Consider the following 18,532-nt stretch of genomic DNA (forward strand, 5'->3'; position numbering starts at 1 on the left):
TTGGTTATTGACCGGAGACGTGTCTCGGTCATGTCTACATAGTTCTCGAACCCGTAGGGTCCGCACGCTTAAAGTTCGATGACGGTTATATTATGAGTTTATGTGTTTTGATGTACCGAAGGTAGTTCGGAGTCCCAGATGAGATCGGGGACATGACGAGGAGTCTCGAAATGGTCGAGACATAAAGATCGATATATTGGACGACTATATTCGGACATAGGAAAGGTTCCGAGTGATTCGGGTATTTTTCGGAGTACCAGAGAGTTACGGAATTCGCCGGGGAGTATATGGGCCTTATTGGGCTTTAGGGGAAAGAGAGAGGAGAGGCTGCGCCCCCCCCCCCCCCAAGGCCTAGTCCGAATTGGACTAGGGGGAGTGGCTGCGCCCCTCCTTCCTTCTCTTCTCTCTTCCCTTTCCTTGACTCCTACTCCTACTACTTGGAAGGGGGGAATCCTACTCCCGGTGGGAGTAGGACTCCTCCAGGGCGCGCCATAGGGGCCGGCCCTCTCCCCCCTCCTCCATTCCTTTATATACGTGGCCAGGGGGCACCCCATAGACACAACAATTGATCTCTTGATCTCTTAGCCGTGTGCGGTGCCCCCCTCCACCATAATCCACCTCGATTATATCATAGCGGTGCTTAGGCGAAGCCCTGCGTCGGTAGAACATCATCATCGTCACCACGCCGTCGTGCTGATGGAACTCTCCCTCAAAGCTCGGCTGGATCGGAGTTCGAGGGACGTCATCGAGTTGAACGTGTGCAGAACTCAGAGGTGCCGTGCGTTCGGTACTTGGATCGGTCGGATCGTGAAGACGTACGACTACATCAACCTCATTGATATAACGCTTCCGCTAACTGTCTACGAGGGTACGTAGACGACACTCTCCCCTCTCGTTGCTATGCATCACCATGATCTTGCGTGTGCATAGGAAATTTTTTGAAATTACTACGTTCCCCAACACTCATGGCGCTCGCCGCCCTCGCCCAGCTGCTGGCGAGCAATGAAAAGCCGCGACGAGGTGGCTCGGTACCGGGGCGGGTGAAAGCAAAGAACCGGCATCGTCTCGAAGGCTACTGCATGCTCTACTCCGACTACTTCGCCGATGCTCCACTTCACGGCGACAAAACATTTCGGCGCCATTATCGGATGAGCCGAAAGCTATTCCTCGGGATTGTGAATTCCATCCGGGAGTTCGACAGCTACTTCAAGCGCAAGATGGATTGCACCGGCAAACTTGGATTCACCTCGATCCGGAAGTGCACGACAGCGATGAGGATGCTTGCATACGGAGCTCCCGGTGATTCACTCGACGACTATGGGCGCATGGCCGAGTCCACCAGCATTGAGTGTTTCTACAAGTTCTGTCGGGCAGTGGTGGCAGTGTTTGGACCGCAATACTTGAGAACACCCAATGCGGAAGACACTGCTCGGATCCTAGCACAGAATATAGCAAGAGGATTTCCTGGGATGCTTGGAAGCATCGACTGCATGCATTGGAAATGGGAGAACTGCCCATTTGCTTGGCAGGGGATGTACAAAGGCGCCAAAGGAGGTTGCAGTGTGGTACTTGAGGCGGTGGCCACACAGGACCTCTGGATTTGGCACTCCTTCTTTGGTATGCCAGGAACTCACAATGACATCAACATGCTGCAGTGCTCCCCTGTCTTTGCCAAGCTTGTTGAAGGTCATTCTCCTCCGGTGAACTTCGAGGTCAATGGGTGCCACTACAACAAGGGGTACTACCTAGCTGATGGCATCTATCCGAGATGGTCTACATTTGTGAAGACTATCTCAAACGTTGTGCCAGGAGGCAAGAAGTCCCACTTTGCCAAGGTGCAGGAGGCTTGCTGGAAGGATGTTGAGCGGGCATTTGGTGTGCTCTAATCTCGATTTGCTGTTGTCCGGTACCCTGCTCAGACCTGGTCGAAAGATCAAATGTGGGAGATCATGACTTGCTGTGTCATCTTGCACAACATGATCATCGAGAGCGAGCAAGAAGAGCCAGTGTTTGATACTGAACCATACTACAGGCAGGGTCCTCTAGCCGAAGTTGATCACCAGCTACCGGCAACCTGGACTGCCTACCTCACTATGCGTCAGGAGATCCGAGACCCACAGGTGCATCATCAACTGCAGCAGGATCTGATGGATCACCTATAGAGGCTCAAGGGCGAAGCCGGGCGCGACGTGTGATGAGTTTTTATTTGTTGAACTATATAATTTGTATTGAATGATTTGTTGTTGCACTATTTTGTTGAAGTATTTGATTTTCTATGATGAACTATGTGATAAAAAAATATTTATGTTGATAATTGAACGCCGAACCACGACGAACCGCGCCGAATATGGGCATATTCTCGCCCATATGGGCCCTTTATTCGCCGAAAGTGGGCCGAAAAATGAGGCAATATCGGTGCCTGGGGGCGACGGTTGGATACCCAACCGCCTCCAGCGCCGATTGTATCGCCGGCTCGCCCCAGGGGCGATTTTTATGCGTCCTGGGGAGTCAACGGCTGAAGATGCTCTAAAAAGCAGAGCTGAAGAGAGCAGTGCCGGCGCCAGCCCTCGTGTCTCCGCCAGAGAACAGGGGCAAGGAAAGGTGAAAAGGCTTTACTTTTTCCTTTTGCGAATGAAAAAGGCTTTACTTCAACTGCCATGATTCAGAAGTCCTCAGCTTCCTGACGACCCGTTATTGACAATCTTTATATGGCCAGCTCATAACGTTTAACTTTGTCGAGTCACCCCCGAAACTCCGATCGGAACGGTGCTCTGCTCGACGTCCAGAGGATGGAACGCAGAATATCCATCGAGCGGGCATTACATCAACAATACAGGATGGATGTACATTGCAACAAATAATCACAAAAGAAATAAAAAAGGAAACTATATGCGATCAGGCACATGACAAAGGAAGGGTCACATGAACGAAGAAGAGAAAAGCCACATATCGACCGGAATAGCGAAGTGTGGGAGCCGCGATGGCGGGCACTGGCAGCCATACATTGGGCTATCCAAAATCTCATCTCTCGCCCAATCGCGGCCTCACGATCTCAATTCCCACCCCGCGTGCACCACAAGCTCCAATCCCCTAACTCGTATATACAGCCACGCCCGCCTCACCGTCCTTGATCTTCCCCCCTATCTGATCAGATCCTTTGGACATGGCGTCGCCCATGCTCTCCACCGCCATGGCGCCACTCCAGGTATGTCCACGTTCCATTCCATGCTTGCGTCCTACAGTTCTTCCATGTTTGTCACGCACGGTTATGTAAGTGATTTGCGTCCAACTCGATCCAGGGGGGCATGCTGGAGTTCTCCGGGCTGAGGAGCTCGTCGTCGCTGCCGCTCCGGCGGAATGCCACCTCCGACGACTTCATGTCCGCGGTCTCCTTCAGGACATACGCGGTATGACATGATCGGTGGAATGTAGCTTGCTTGGTCGCGTGCCATGGGAGCGTGTGTGCGTGACGCGGCGGTGCTGTGCTTGCAGGTGAGCACCAGCGGCGGGTCGCGGAAGGCGCCGACGGAGGCCAAGCTCAAGGTGGCGATCAACGGGTTCGGGCGCATCGGGCGCAACTTCCTGCGGTGCTGGCACGGGCGCGGCGACAGCTCGCCGCTGGAGGTGATCGCCATCAACGACACCGGAGGCGTGAAGCAGGCGTCCCACCTCCTCAAGTACGACTCCACGCTGGGCATCTTCGACGCGGACGTCAAGCCCGTGGGCGACAACGCCATCTCCGTGGACGGCAAGGTGATCAAGGTGGTGTCCGACCGCAACCCCTCCAACCTGCCGTGGGGCGAGATGGGCATCGACCTCGTCATCGAGGGCACCGGCGTCTTCGTCGACCGCGCCGGCGCGGGCAAGCATCTCGAGGCCGGCGCCAAGAAGGTGCTCATCACCGCACCCGGCAAGGGCGACATCCCCACCTACGTCTGCGGCGTCAACGCCGACCTCTACACCCACGCCGACACCATCATCAGCAACGCCTCCTGCACCACCAACTGCCTCGCCCCCTTCGTCAAGGTGCTCGACCAAAAGTTCGGTACGTGCCCGTCCCCTCTGTCTCTCAAGTCTCCACTGAATCAACTTCTTTAAGTAACTAAAAAAATGGCGGCGGCTATGGCGCAGGCATCATCAAGGGAACCATGACCACCACCCACTCATACACCGGCGACCAGAGGCTACTGGACGCGAGCCACCGCGACCTGCGCCGTGCCCGCGCCGCCGCGCTCAACATCGTGCCCACCTCCACCGGCGCGGCCAAGGCCGTGGCGCTGGTGCTCCCCAACCTCAAGGGCAAGCTCAACGGGATCGCGCTCCGGGTGCCCACCCCCAACGTGTCCGTCGTCGACCTCGTGGTGCAGGTCTCCAAGAAGACCCTCGCCGAGGAGGTGAACCAGGCGTTCCGCGACGCCGCCGCCAACGAGCTCAAGGGCATCCTCGACGTCTGCGACGAGCCGCTCGTGTCCGTCGACTTCCGGTGCTCCGACGTGTCCTCCACCATCGACGCGTCGCTCAGCATGGTCATGGGCGACGACATGGTCAAGGTCATCGCGTGGTACGACAACGAGTGGGGTTACTCCCAGAGGGTCGTCGACCTCGCCGACATCGTCGCCAACCAATGGAAGTGAACGCCGGACGGCGGCGGCATTGCCCTGTGAAGTGACTCCTCTCGAAATTTTCCCCAGCCATCGTCACGGATGATCGATTCTTTGTAATGAGAATTCAGAGTATCGAGCTCCCAACAGCTTCTTTTTTTTTCCTTTCTTTTCTTGTTCTTCTTTTTTCTTTCTCTGATTTTTCAGTGTCCAGACACGGATTATAATAGACTTCCTGCAAAGGAAGTCTCAACGCTGTGCATCTGTAATATATACGTACTATCGTTTGCCAGGTTCTGATGTAGAATTCAACTTGTTCTTCGAACATTTCCATCGTTTTGACCTTTACTGCTATCTAAACATGCATGATCAACTCAGAAAGAAAAGTTTGAACCATACACGAAAGTTACCATAAAATGAAAAGTTTGAACTTCTGATGGGAATTGCAAAATTTAAGGGAGCACAACCATGCAGCCCATTATCAGAGTTTTTATGTTATTTTTGCGAAAACTCATTATCAGAGTTATCCACACAAATTGATTCACAAGATAAGAGATTGCGATCTGCGAACCTAGGTGGATGATGATGGCATGAACTACTTAGAGAGTAGACCCACAACTTTTGTGGGTCGTATTTTCGTTGGACATCATGGTTCACATGTTTGCCATCCTATATGCTTGGTGCCAATCAGAGCGTGTGAGTGGTCAAGAATATATGGAAATCATGAGGGATAAATATTGCTGACCATACAATGCACAGACCACAGGGGTGTCGTTCCGCTCTGAAGCACTCAAATGGATCAAAACATCTCGAATCTCTATACCCAAATGGCCCGTGTCTAACTTAATAGAATCAAGATATTTAGAATTCAGAGTTGAGCTCTCTCTACTCAATGCCCCATGATGAGACATATGCAGTCTTTATCGATGAAATAGCAAGTACTAAGAACCATTCAAGTAAATTCTAGTACAAGCTAACATGATATATTGAACTTCAACCAGGGTTCTTCGGATGACACTAAATACACTAAGTGATGGCACTTTCAGGAAAAGAAACACTACTCTAAAGGAAAATTCAGAGAGTAGTTTTTGCTAAGGAAAGTACATTCCCCAAACACTCTCTTGCAGAACACCTTTTTAAGGCTGCGTTCGGTTTCTCTCGGCTCGTTTAACTCCGCTCCGGGAGTGGACCAGACTTTAGCTTAATTTTATGGAGCTGCCAAAACCCAGCTCCCCAACTCCACGGAGCGGGCAAGTTCCGAACAGGGCCTAAGAATCACTCTAGCACTGAGGTGTTACCCTCTCTGCTTCAACCGCTGCCATTGAAAAGGTTCCAATCATGGACATCGAAGTTCATCACTGCAAGTCTGAAGACCTCCGACATTGGCAAGCATCCTGCTTGTTCTGCGGGTACTGCTGGTCCAGCTGCAACTGCCTGGGCACTTTCACTCAAAGGACTGAAATAAAAATGACAGAAAAACTTATCATTCAAGGGGCAGCCTGTAACATTGGAGAAGTGGGCAGCACAAACATAATACCTGAGCTTAAAATAAAGGCATCGATAACCTAGCTAGTCGTTAACTTGGATATGTTAGCCCATACTAGTTTTACTTGCTTTCACTCAGATCTACGACTATCTCCACATTACTTGTGAATTTGTTATGCATCATTATACCGTTTCATCTGTATTTCAGCTGAATATAATCTAGTTTTGGCATTTTGGTCTCCCCGTACTACTATTATAGCATTCAACATGACTAGCCTAGGTAGAAAACTGAAGGAACTACATGAGGCCCTGAGCACAACAGGCTTCTGTTTCATCAACCGAGCAAGTTTTTTTTTCCTATTTTAGTTCTGCCATTGACCATACTGCTACGATAATACAGCTTCATTCAACACGTGTAGCCTAGATAAAGAGCTGAAAAAAAATTGAGCAGGGCAGGATTGTCGTTCTTTATTATAAAGATGACAGAGATAACTAGATAAGGGAGTTTAAAACCCACATGATTAGTAAGCATAATTGCTACTGCATAAGAAGTTATGATCGTCATTCAAACATGTCGATATAGATCAGATTTATGCAAGTTAAGATTATACCAAATAATACATAATTCTCCTAAGCACATCGCTGTGTAAAATCAAGTCATACAAAGATTAATAAATGGTGATAAACAGTACTCTACTAAAGAGAACTACATCAGTTGATACTCCATAAAAGATTAATCTTACCGGAGTATTAGCTATGATGATAAATCTGAACAAGACTTTATACTTGAGAAAGTAACAAAATATTATAAAAGACTGGTTTATAAAATTCCATTAAACAGAGGAAGTATGTCATAGTGAACTTACTTTATCAAGAGCGGCTCATATGCAGTGATAACTACATCAGTTGCTGCATTCTTGAGACGTATGTTTGCCAAGTAAAGCTGCAAAGGTAGCCCAACGCTCAGTTGAAAAAACAAACATTAACTGTTGAACCATAATTCCAAGGGATGGGTGTACTCACCCGAACAATGTTCTGTGCTTCTCTGCCCTGCCTCCCTTTTGAAACAGCCTACAGATGCCGAAATCAAGCGTGAGATCCTTAAGAAAATTTTATTCACTGCCGGTGTGAAGTGGCCATCATATAATGAATGCCAAGGAACAGAAATATCAAATTATGAGACTGAGCTGACTTGTGCAACTAAAGCTATCATATCCAGGGAAGCACAGGTGAAAACTAATCGACTGGAGGTCGATTGAAGGCAAGGAGCAGGGTAATCTGGATATGGCACAGGACGTTTGCTTACCAGCTTGCCAATTGCAGTTCCAGCCACTGCAGGTGCTTCCCCGGAGCGCAGACCAGCTAGCTCAACTGTCCCAGAGTGCTCGACCACCTAACCGACAAAAAAAGAGGTAAGTTACCAACATGAGTAAAATCCACTTGGATCGGAAATTTAACAACCGTGAGTTCATGACCATTCAATGCACATGAAGCAGGCAAAGAATTCGTGAGTACAGCTGCTTTTATTGTCGAAAGAAGAATACGGTTGTTGTTTTGGACAGAAAGCCAAGCAGGGAGAACTGTTGTTTAATGGCAATGAATCGAAATTTATAGGGCCAAGTGGCCAAGCTATTCACAGAGTGAAGCCAGGACATTACCAAGTTATCCCCCGCATCTTGCTCGTTGGCGACGTCGCGCAGGAACCAGAGCGCGCTGCCGCCATCCTCCACCTCGCCCTTGAGGTCGAGCAGCTCGAAGATGAGGCTCTCTTCACGGGCGGGATCGACGAAAACTTCCTGGTTACGCAGCAGAACCACACACATCGATCAGTAAGGGAACGAATCAACCAGCGCGCTCCAAACGAGACCGTGTAAGGGGGAATCGGACGAACCTGGTGGTCGGGGACCTCGCGAATGTTGCTCACATCCTGACCAAACCAAACAGTACCAAAACTAAACAGAAACGGCATCAGCGGGAGCAGGAGGAGGAGGAGCAAGCGATGTGTGCGATGGAGAAGGGCCTTGCAGTACCTGGAACCGGGCGGGGAAGGCGGTGGAGATGGCGCCGCCGAAGAGGGGGCGCCTGGTGCTGCTCTCGCCGGCCATCTTGGCAAGGGAGTCCTGTGACTAGACAGCAAAACAAGGTTCTGGAGCGTAGGAGAAGACGGGGGTGGGGGAGAGAGCCGGAGAGGGTCGGGCGGGTTCGCGATTCGAGCGAGTTTAGGCTGGTTGTAATGTATCATACTCCAGTATCATGCATGCATGCCAACTACTCCCTCCGTTCCTAAATATAAGTCTTTGTAGAGATTTCACTAGGTGAACTACATACGGAGCAAAATGAATGAATCTACACTTAAAATGCATCTATATGCATCCGTATGTGGTTCATAGTGGAAGCTCTACAAAGACTTACATTTAGGAACGGAGGGAGTAGACAATTTTGATGAGGTGTCATTGAATTAAATGGAGAAAGAGAGGATTGAGTATCATATCATGATACCGTATCATAATAAATGCTATGCTACTAGGAGTATGTGTCATACATGACAATAAATAAAGTACTACATGATACTTTCTCTGTTCACAAATATAAGACGTTCTAGACTGACCATACAAGTCTTAAAACGTCTTATATTTATGAACAGATGGAGTACTAGTATATGACTCCCTCCATTTCTAAATATTTGTTTTTCTAGACATTTCAACAAGTGACTACATACGGAGCAAAATGAGTAAATCTACACTCTAAAATATGTCTATATACATCCGTATGTGATAGTTCATTTGACATCTCTAAAAAGACAAATATTTAGAAACGGAAGAAGTACTATGCATTAGGGAGGTAGTATCATACACCAATACCATATGCATTATACGAGTGTATGGATTGAGTATATGATACTCTCATTACAACCAGCCTTATAAGCGGCCGTGGGTGGTTTTGCCAATGTGGCGCCTGACCAGTGGGACCAAGACCGGTTCGACCCAGCTAGCTCCTTCCTCTGCTTCGAGCCTTCGACCCACCCAGCCTCTGTCTTCGCGGCCCCCTCAGTTCTCTCCCTGACGACGACGGCCGCGGGACGGACGGCGATCAGCGGCATTAACTGAGCGTTGGGAGCCGGCGACACGTGCAGGTTCGTAACCACATCCGATTCTGTGTGAGAAGTGAACCACTATGTGCTTGATTACTCTGTTCTAAGTAGGGTTTTGGGGGATTTCAAAATCAACAGAGATGGTCGTTTTCTTCTTGTTTTCATTCATTCAGTGGTGCATCTGGTAAGTGCGGCCGTGCTGGGAAGCCATGGTTTTGTTTTGGTTTAGGGTTAGTTGACTTATGGCTGGTTTGGTTTTAACTGAACTAAAAGGGGGTATTTTGATTCACAGTTTTTTTTTCATAGGTTTGAGCCATGGATCCGCTCGACTATCTGTGCATCAGGTTTCAGTTCAGAGGACAATTTGAACATGATGGAACAGATCAACAGAGTGGCAGCATGTGAATGGAATACAAAGGCCTTTCAACACTCGAGCACCACAAGGTTAGCCTTGAAGAGCTTAAGAAGAAACTTAACATGTGTCTTGTTCAGATAAGCAACTGCAGGAAACCAATTTGCATTGGAAGTTCAATGGGCTGATTAGAGATAGCCAAATGACTGGTGCTCTGGTGACATGATCAACAATCTGTCCTGGAGATGGCCAAACATGTCAAGGCCTCAACGGGATCGCTCCGGGTGCCCACCCCCAAACGTATCCGTGGTCGACCTCGCGGTGCAGGTCTCCAAGAAGACCCTCGACGAGGAGGTGAACCAGGCGTTCCACGACGGCGCGGCCAACGAGCTCAATGCCTTCCTCGACGCCTGCCATGAGCCGCTCGTGTCCATTGATTTCAGGTGCTCCGACGTGTCCTCCACCATCGACGCGTCGCTCAGCATGATCATGGGAGACGACATGGTAAGGTCATCGCATGGTACGACGAGTGGGGTCGCTCAGCATGGTCATGGGAGACGACATGGTAAGGTCATCGCATGGTACGACGAGTGGGGTTACTCCCAGAGGGTAGTCGACCTCGCCGACACCATCGCCAACCAATGGAAGTGAACGCCGCATTGCCCTGTGAAGTGACTCCTCAAAATTTTCCCCAGCCATCGTCACGGATGATCGATTCTTTGTAATGAGAATTCAAAGTGTCAAGCTCCCAACAGCTTCTTCTTTCTTTTGTTTTCTTCTTTCTTTCTCTGATTTTATACAACAACACGTAAATCATTGCAATGCATTATCCCATTATTATTTCTACTGGTATGCATAAAGATTAAGTGAGCATGTCAACTTGTCCCAACGCATCAAGCGCTCAATTTTAACCTCATGCAGCCACAAACAGTATCTATGAGCTTATCCAATTCCAAAAAATGTCAAAATACTCTGAAAATTTACTAAATATTTTCTCCATTAGACAAACACTTCACATAGCTTCAATTCAAAGGAAAGCAAGAGTACTACTGAATTATAGTTCAGAGGATTTGCAAACTAGTACTACTAGTAGACCGCCCGTGCGTTGCTACGGGCTACAATACAATGCATATAAATGAATTAAACAAATGACTAAAGTTGTCTTCAAGGTCGAAGCTCATTTCTTCCTTGTATATTTGGGCATGTTTGGACATCAAACGGAACAGACAGCCGGTAGGCTGCAACATAGCTAACACTTTATTTGCAATCAACCACTCTCTTCCCATCACATCCTTTCTTCCTATCATTGTAGCCCAATTGTTGAGCTCCCTCCATAGTCACACATTTCCTCACACCGCCAGCCCGTGAACCACGTTGGGGGACACCCGAAGACAACCGTCCTTATCGTCGCCCTCTCGCTAGGAGGGACAAAAAGCGAGGCATAAACATACACATACGTAAGTTAATTCATTATTTCATTAATTGATTACTTAATATGATGTCTTGTATCCTCTACATGGACAAAAAATACAACAAAAATATTATCTTCATTCTACAGAATGAAATTGAAAACTTGTGAACAAAATCACAAATAAGTGTTGAAAAGTAAGAAAACATGAGGATCCTTAAATTGGTGATACGATTTACATGATACTAACTCCTTCCCATATACATAGGTCCCCTATCAAAATACTGACAAAAAGGAGAAGTGATTAATGCCCATCTCATGGGCCTCGCATACTTGGACAGACGATGTAAATGAAATCCATATATTAGCTAATTATAAGGTGCTTCCAATCAAAACAAAACATTTATAAGGGAAGGGGCTACTACAACTTGTACAGTCCTGAGCCACCACGCTGCTAACATACTCATTGTCCAGTGTATGCAAGTCATCTCTTCCTCTCCCCATCACAAGTGACATGTTCAAACTCCAAAGTCGATGGATTGGATCCTTCAATGCGAAGACACCAAATTTTGAACTCCAAGGTGCAACCTTGCAGCCTTCACATGATGCAGTATATTGGCCAAGGTATCATACTATCAAATTTAGATCCGATTATATTTTTATACCTCTCATAACATAGAGATTGACAAGATATGATGATTATCACTTGAGAATATATACCAGCAACAAAAACATCCACAAAATATAAACACATATCACTTTTAAAAAGGTAAAACTTTGAGACACAGCAAAACACTATATGCCTAGATGTAAAAAATGACAAAAGGAGAATAGGAATAAATATGAAGACATGTAGTATTTGAACCGGAGCTCACATGCTCCTTGATGAACTGTAAAATCCGAAAACACAGTAAAAATATATAAAAAATCTGATTTTTTTATAAAAATTTATGAAAGTTTTAACTTCTTGCAAATGCTTTTGATGAAATGACATTCGTGTAGGTCTGGGCAAAAAAAATCGACGCTCCAAAAGATTTGTTCTCGGAAGCATTTTGGAGCATCGATTTTTTTCTTTTTGTCCAGACCTCCACCAATGTTATTTCATCACCAAAATTTGCAGGAAGTTAAAACTTTCATCGATGTTTAAATCCAGAATTTTTTTGAATTCTTTAACTAATTTTTTGGATTTTACTGTTCATCAGGGAGATTGTGAACTCGGGATCAAAAGAGCACTTTCGTAAATATGAGTGGAATTAAATAGAGCTAAGAGCTAATAGCTTATGTACATCTGGAGAAGCCAATATTGTAAGTTTAGTGCAAGGAAGTTTCTGCGGAAAATGAAGTTATTTAGTAAAAATGATATCTTTTTACGCCGTGCCGTCCAATCCCCTAACACTCATTATCATGGCTCATCCATATCTTTCGGTTTCAACAGAATAAAGTTACCGCTAATTAGAAGCTCGCCATCTTCCCTGAACATTGCATTGTAATTTCTAGATTGAAATACCTATGAGTTTGCCATTTCTTATGATAAATGTAAATTCTTAATACTGAATGATAATTTTGTTCATAATTCTGCATTAAGTTTCTAAACCAGAATTTTGCATACATACACAAAATAGTTATGTAAATTTTGTTAAGTGACAAAACATGGTAAATATGGAAGATGGTAGAACCTGGAGTACATGATTGGAGATAATTCAAGTGTTTGTAGCCAACAATTCTGAACATGTACACACACTGCTGAATTGATAGGAAGCAAAACTCACCGGTGGTCTAAGACTTCTCGTCACCAGGCACATCTCCTCTTCGCGTGAACGGCCTTCGGCGTCGCCAAAGCAATAACCTCCAGCTCATTCTTGGCCATAACCTTCCCACGGTGTGGTACAAGTACGAACCAATGGCGGAGCCAGAAAATATCTATAAGGGAGGCCAAGTGCTACTAAAACTGGTTGGGGAGGACCAAAGTGTTGAAAAATAGATTTTTAGCAGCAAATTAGTACTAATTTTGCCACTGTTCATAGCAAATTACATGCAAAATCATGGTGTTAGGGGGGGCCAGGGCCCCTGCTGGTCCCCCCTGTCTCCGCCACTGGGTACGACCTAGTGAGACCGGCTTAGGACTTTGTACAACTAAAATCATTAAGTGGACAGTTGATCAAGCACAAACATAGACATGGAGAGAGAAGAATAAAAATTCTAATATATTCACCTCATTGTACCAATCATTGTCTTCGTATTGTCCGCAATGAACATTTGTTTCACCGGGAAGTGGACCCCCAAATCTATTGGCTTGTCTGTCATGAACCCTCGCCACAGATGGATTGCAAGCTATAAATTTAAGTTTTCAGAAAGGAAATGTCATGAGACCATTGCCCATCAGATCTTCATTGCACCACAGTGAACACATGAGAAGCATCAAACTCACAATGGACTTGCGTGGTTGGTCCATGCATCCATGGTGGGTTGCTTCTTGGGTCCTCTGATGATAACATTCCCAAACAACTCCTCTGCGTCCTCCGGCATGGTTGGCCACATGCCCCTTTCAAGGTCCAGTATTAAGGTTGGCCTTCGGGCTGTGGGTACAAAAATCTATATTAATTGTTAAAAATGCAAAGAAATCATAAATATGATTCATGCATAGACACCTTGCTGGAGAGGACAATCTGACAGAGATGAAAAAGAGGTGTGAAGGAGGGATTCTCCTGGCTGTCATTTTCATCGCCAAGGGTGCTAGTATAGGGAGGATATGGAGGAGGTACTTGTGCTCACCGCAGGTGACCATCCCCGACTGGCCATGAATCATCTCCTCGCAGTGTGATGGAACTGACCATTCCCAATCGGCCATGAATCATCCTCGCAGGTGATCGTCCGCGACCAGCCATGGATCATCCTCGTAGTGCGATGGAACTAACCATATACAAATGAATTGAAGTAGCTAGAAAATAAAACTAAAGATATTTTTAAAATAAATAATAATAAGTAAGAAGAATGGTGTCAAGGGAGGGAGGCTGGATCTAACGTGCAGCGGAGGACTGATCATTATGTATATACTTTGGTTGTGTTAAACAGTAGAAATGTTTAAATGTTTGACCAATTTTTGCCGTGGTAAACAGTACATAAATATGACGTATGAGCATGTGCGGCGGAATGCTCACTATGTATATATTTTGGCTGTTCAGCATTGAGAAGATGACACTGATCCAAAATGATTATATCAATTTAGCATCATTTGTTCAGATGATGCGGAAATATTGTGAGTATAGAAATAAGACAAATATGACATATAGTACACTAAATGACGCCTTGAATTTCATAAAAGTCTGTTGGCCAACTAATCAACAACGAAATTCTAAAATCAACCAAGAATTCTACCCTGCACTCAAATCTTCAGTTGACCAAATGATATATATCAAGATGAGAATAATGTACCATGATGCAAAAAAAAGATGGAACCAATATGCTACAGGAAGTTACTGAAACAACAAAGCAAACATGAATTATATCACCTAGAGTGGTCATCAACAGTGGCAGCAGCTTTTCCTTCAGCGCACTTGGTAATATAGCAGGCAATCTAGACACTCCATGATTAGTTTCCAAATCCATAATTTTAATGAGAGAAAACAAGAATGGAAGCTACAAAATGTATCCATATCTACCTATGGGCAGGCTCACGGGTACTGCAGATTGTGTCAAAAAATCGTACTCTCTCCCTGTATTAATTAGTATGTTATTTCTATAAGCAAATTAGGCAGCGGCATTGCCTCAATAAGAATAATTATGCCATTCAAAAATAATAAGAAGAATCATTATACAGGACACAATGGCATACATGGCAGCATGAAAATCACGGCTCACAAGATTGAGAGATATACATACCAAGAAAAAGACAAAGAAAAGCTGAAGAACCGCACCTGCATTAGTGCATGGTCCCGAGCACGACACAGATAGAGGAACGCCCTTCAGGTCGGGGCAGAGCGAGAATCCTACCAGGCCAGAGGCATGCTCCAAATCAGGGACGCATGCGTGCATACTAACACCTCCACAAGCTTGTCCGTGCAACCGCAGCTTCATTCGCTCTCGCAACTGTTCGGGTCGACGCAGCGTAGGAACATAGTACCACTTGCAACTCTAAGAGCATATCAGATCAGTAGTTAGTTTCATCTTATCACAAAATTGTAAACTAACAAGTTCCTACACATCTCTCCATCTCCATAAACAAATCACATCATAGGAACATACCATCTAGTATGAAACTTCAGACAGGGAAATAGATTGAAATTAAATTCCAATCCGGGTGGCTGCCGCCTCTGAGATATCCACCCTTACAAACGACCAATCCTCTGATTTTTTTTGTTGCAAACTGCACTAAAGAGCTTTTTGAATCGCGTGGTCGATCAAAAGGCCCTGGAAAAAAATCCCAAACAATATCAATAGATTGATGTGCAGACGTGAACATAGTTGAAGGGGCGGGGAAGACGAACCAGCGGTAGTCTTCTCTTTGTGATCATTTGCGTAGCCACCTTCTTGACCTCATCTTCTGTGAGCATCCCATCAATGTTCATGTTCCACCTGTTAATGTGAGACACCCAAAAGAAAATTTTCATCAGGAGATTGACTTAAACTGAACATAGCTTAGTCCAAGATGTGGTCAGTAATCTCCGTCTAGACGTCTAGACCTCTCTGAGCTGATCCTTGTTAATGCCTTCATCTGGCTCAATGTTCCTCTGCCTCGACATATCCCGAACAGCTTGTCAGCAAACTCCTTGGAGTTCTCCATGCCTTGGATCTGAGAAGCATGCCCATTAGAAAGTTTAACAATTAAATGGCACTGCAAAAGTAATTAGAAAGTCTAACACATTTGCACAATTACTGTATCATGAAACCTGTAAAAACTCAGTTACTGGACGAGCATACAAACTGAAAATCCTACTGTTTTATACAATCTTCACATTCCATTCATCAAGCAGATAGTAGCAATCATTCTAATAAATGGAATCAAAACTTGGAGACTCCCAATTACGAAAAGCACAAGTGTTGAACAAAATGAGATGGAACATACATGGCGTAATTTGTTCTGCCCAATTCACCCAAAGTAACCGGCCGGTGATACAATCAGTTGTAGCAGTTAAGCAGCTAACAGATCTATTTAATTAACTGCAAAGAGGAGAGAGCATTCGAACCAGCGGTAGTCTTCTCTTTGTGATCTATCCTGCACTGCGATTGACCCAGAAATACTTGGAGATGGTGCAGCCTTATGGCTGATGGATCTATTCACATAAACAGAGAATACTCACCGTGTGGCCCGGATAAACATCAACATGTCCTCGCCGGCTACCACTCGCATGCACCTGGCCGCTGCCTGTGCCATGCTCACGCCCACCATTGTCGTGAGCATCGACCACGCGCCCTGCTGCGAGCGGCCTTGCGCTGTCGCCTGACGCGCCCTCTGGTAGGCCCACAGCCCGTCGGTCGCCGTCACCGTCGGATATACGTGTGGAGCACCAGCAAGGACGAGGATGGGACTGCAAGAGGAAGAGGAGGCATCACCGTCGGAGATAGAGGTGGCTAGGGTTAGCCACGGGGCCGCACATGGGGCCAGAACAGCGAGGCGGCTGCATATGTTGGAAATAGGAGATCTCGTCGAAGTCGGTAGCGACATGGGGGCACCAATCGACGGCGGAGGCGGCCGATAGTGGACGCCGACAGCGATGCACGCGCACCAAAGAGAGATGTAAAAGGGAGAGAGGCCAGCGAACTAGAAATAGAGAGGGATGGCGATCTCAGAGGTCGATGGCGGCGATCTTGGACCTCGACCGCAACGCGATCACGCCCTGCCCTGCCCTCGGGTTCCGCGAGGCGGCGGCGTCCCACGAGTAGGGTGCCTTGGAGGTCGGCGGAGGAGGAAGACGGTGCGGCGGCGGCTCCTCCCGGACCTCGGTGGCGGCGGCTCCTCTCGGATCTCGGCGATGGTGAAGGGCTGTCGCCGCTGGGGCGTCCCGAGGATCGACCTGGGAAACAGATCGAGGGGAGCCCCGTCGAACCTGCGTGCGATTCGTTTGTGTTTTTTTTCGCTGGTTAATTTTCGTAGATTTTATTTGCTTCGCTTCGTGGATGGTTTTTCACTCATGATGCGAGGGTGTGGGGGCGGGCGGGGGACTCAGCAGGAGTTTTTTTTGGTTCTACGCGGTTGAGCGTTAGGTGGGAGCAGGTACCAAAAAAACCATGGTAGGTGGTACGTTCACTCCGACTCAAGGGAGACAGTAGATTGATTAGAAATTCATTCTTGCTTCCTGTCGCATTGTCCACCTGTCTTGTTTCCTCGCAGCTCCACCTTCCCCTGCAGCAACAGCCAAACCCTAAAACACCGAGCTCCTCTGCATCTCAGCGGGAAAGATAGAGAGATCGGATTGCATCTCACAAGCACACTTTAAAACAGGAGTTGATGGATGGCATCCCTAGCCAAACCCTAGTAACAATTGTGTATTATTGATTGGCACAATCAGAACCTAACTAACAACCACCTTTTAGTCTCAGTAGATCTATAGATGTTGCATCCCACTTCACGCCCTAAGATTGTCTACAAAAACTTCACGTCTTAAGTGACAGAAGCACAAAGGCTTCCATCAACAAAATAAATTTTTCATAACAAAATCTCTGCTATAAAGGATGCAACTATGACGGAGATATGCCTCTGTGTTTACCTTACATCATCAGAAGTTCAAAATTAATGCTAGATTTATTTTTTATAGAGAGATGCTAGATATGATAATACAACAATAGTAAATGCCACATGATCCATTTGTGCAATGTCTGCCCTCCAATTCTTATTTAAGTGCTGGAATTAAAAGGGCAAAGCAGTGGGACATCACCACCCACCCATTAATTTTTTTTGGATATTAACAATATGACTTTAAGGGGGAAAATCCTCACTGAACAGTAAGCTCCCATTGCTAATCTAATAAAAATAATTGATCAAAATATGCAGGTTCGTTGAATATAGTCTGCCGCAATCAAAAGATGAAATAAACAGCAGCGGCATTGCATTAGGGAGGTTCGTTGCGTACATACCAGATGTACTCGGCGACGACCACGGTAGTCTCAATGGCGAGGGCCAGAACCTTCAACCCAGATGCTCCTCCCGACGCCCCACACCCTTGCTGCCGCCGACTTCGTGTGGATGGCTTACTTGTCCTGCACCATGAATTGGCACTAACAAAGATTTTACTTCTAGGAAACAAATTTACCATAATGTGAAAGCACTGTAATTATGCGGCATAGCAGGACATTGACTTTATGCTTGCAGATTACTGATCTATCTTAACGATAGAGCCCCAACCAGATTACTGATCTATCTTAACTCTCAAGTATTAACTTATTAAATGTACAATTCAGATGCAAGTGCAGTAGATTACTGCAGTTTAGCACTAACTGTACAACCAACAATTAAGATTTCAGAGGGCAAGCACTGTAGAATAGCATATGCTACCTTCACATCGGGTCCATGAGGTGTCGTGCAGCCACTGTGCGAAACCGACAGGCTCAGCCACGGTATGGAGCACACTTATCTTCAAATCCCGACAATCAACATCGTC

The 18,532-nt window shown here is 46.3% G+C and overlaps 2 protein-coding genes and 1 pseudogene across 2 annotated transcripts; 2 read left to right on the forward strand and 1 right to left on the reverse strand.

Moving 5' to 3' along the window:
• Nucleotides 1–2,947: 2,947 nt before the first annotated feature.
• Nucleotides 2,948–4,928, forward strand: LOC123053529 (glyceraldehyde-3-phosphate dehydrogenase A, chloroplastic). The gene is made up of 4 exons (XM_044476993.1): nt 2,948–3,205; nt 3,300–3,407; nt 3,493–4,045; nt 4,132–4,928. Exons 1-4 carry the CDS (start codon nt 3,164–3,166, stop codon nt 4,632–4,634), a joined length of 1,206 nt encoding a protein of 401 aa, XP_044332928.1. The 5' UTR covers nt 2,948–3,163; the 3' UTR covers nt 4,635–4,928.
• Nucleotides 4,929–5,398: 470 nt separating this feature from the next.
• On the reverse strand, nt 5,399–8,292 carry LOC123053530 (ran guanine nucleotide release factor). The gene is made up of 7 exons (XM_044476994.1): nt 8,117–8,292; nt 7,978–8,013; nt 7,745–7,882; nt 7,393–7,479; nt 7,110–7,157; nt 6,953–7,029; nt 5,399–6,057 (listed from the first exon to the last, which is right to left on the reverse strand). The coding sequence occupies exons 1-7, from the start codon at nt 8,189–8,191 to the stop codon at nt 5,910–5,912; spliced, it is 609 nt and encodes a 202-aa protein (XP_044332929.1). The 5' UTR covers nt 8,192–8,292; the 3' UTR covers nt 5,399–5,909.
• Nucleotides 8,293–9,582: 1,290 nt separating this feature from the next.
• Nucleotides 9,583–10,273, forward strand: LOC123055812 (glyceraldehyde-3-phosphate dehydrogenase A, chloroplastic-like; annotated as a pseudogene).
• The last annotated feature ends 8,259 nt before the right edge of the window (nt 10,274–18,532 follow it).

This window comes from Triticum aestivum, chromosome 2D (assembly GCF_018294505.1).
Source record: "Triticum aestivum cultivar Chinese Spring chromosome 2D, IWGSC CS RefSeq v2.1, whole genome shotgun sequence".
In the NCBI taxonomy this organism is placed as follows: Eukaryota; Viridiplantae; Streptophyta; class Magnoliopsida; order Poales; family Poaceae; genus Triticum; species Triticum aestivum.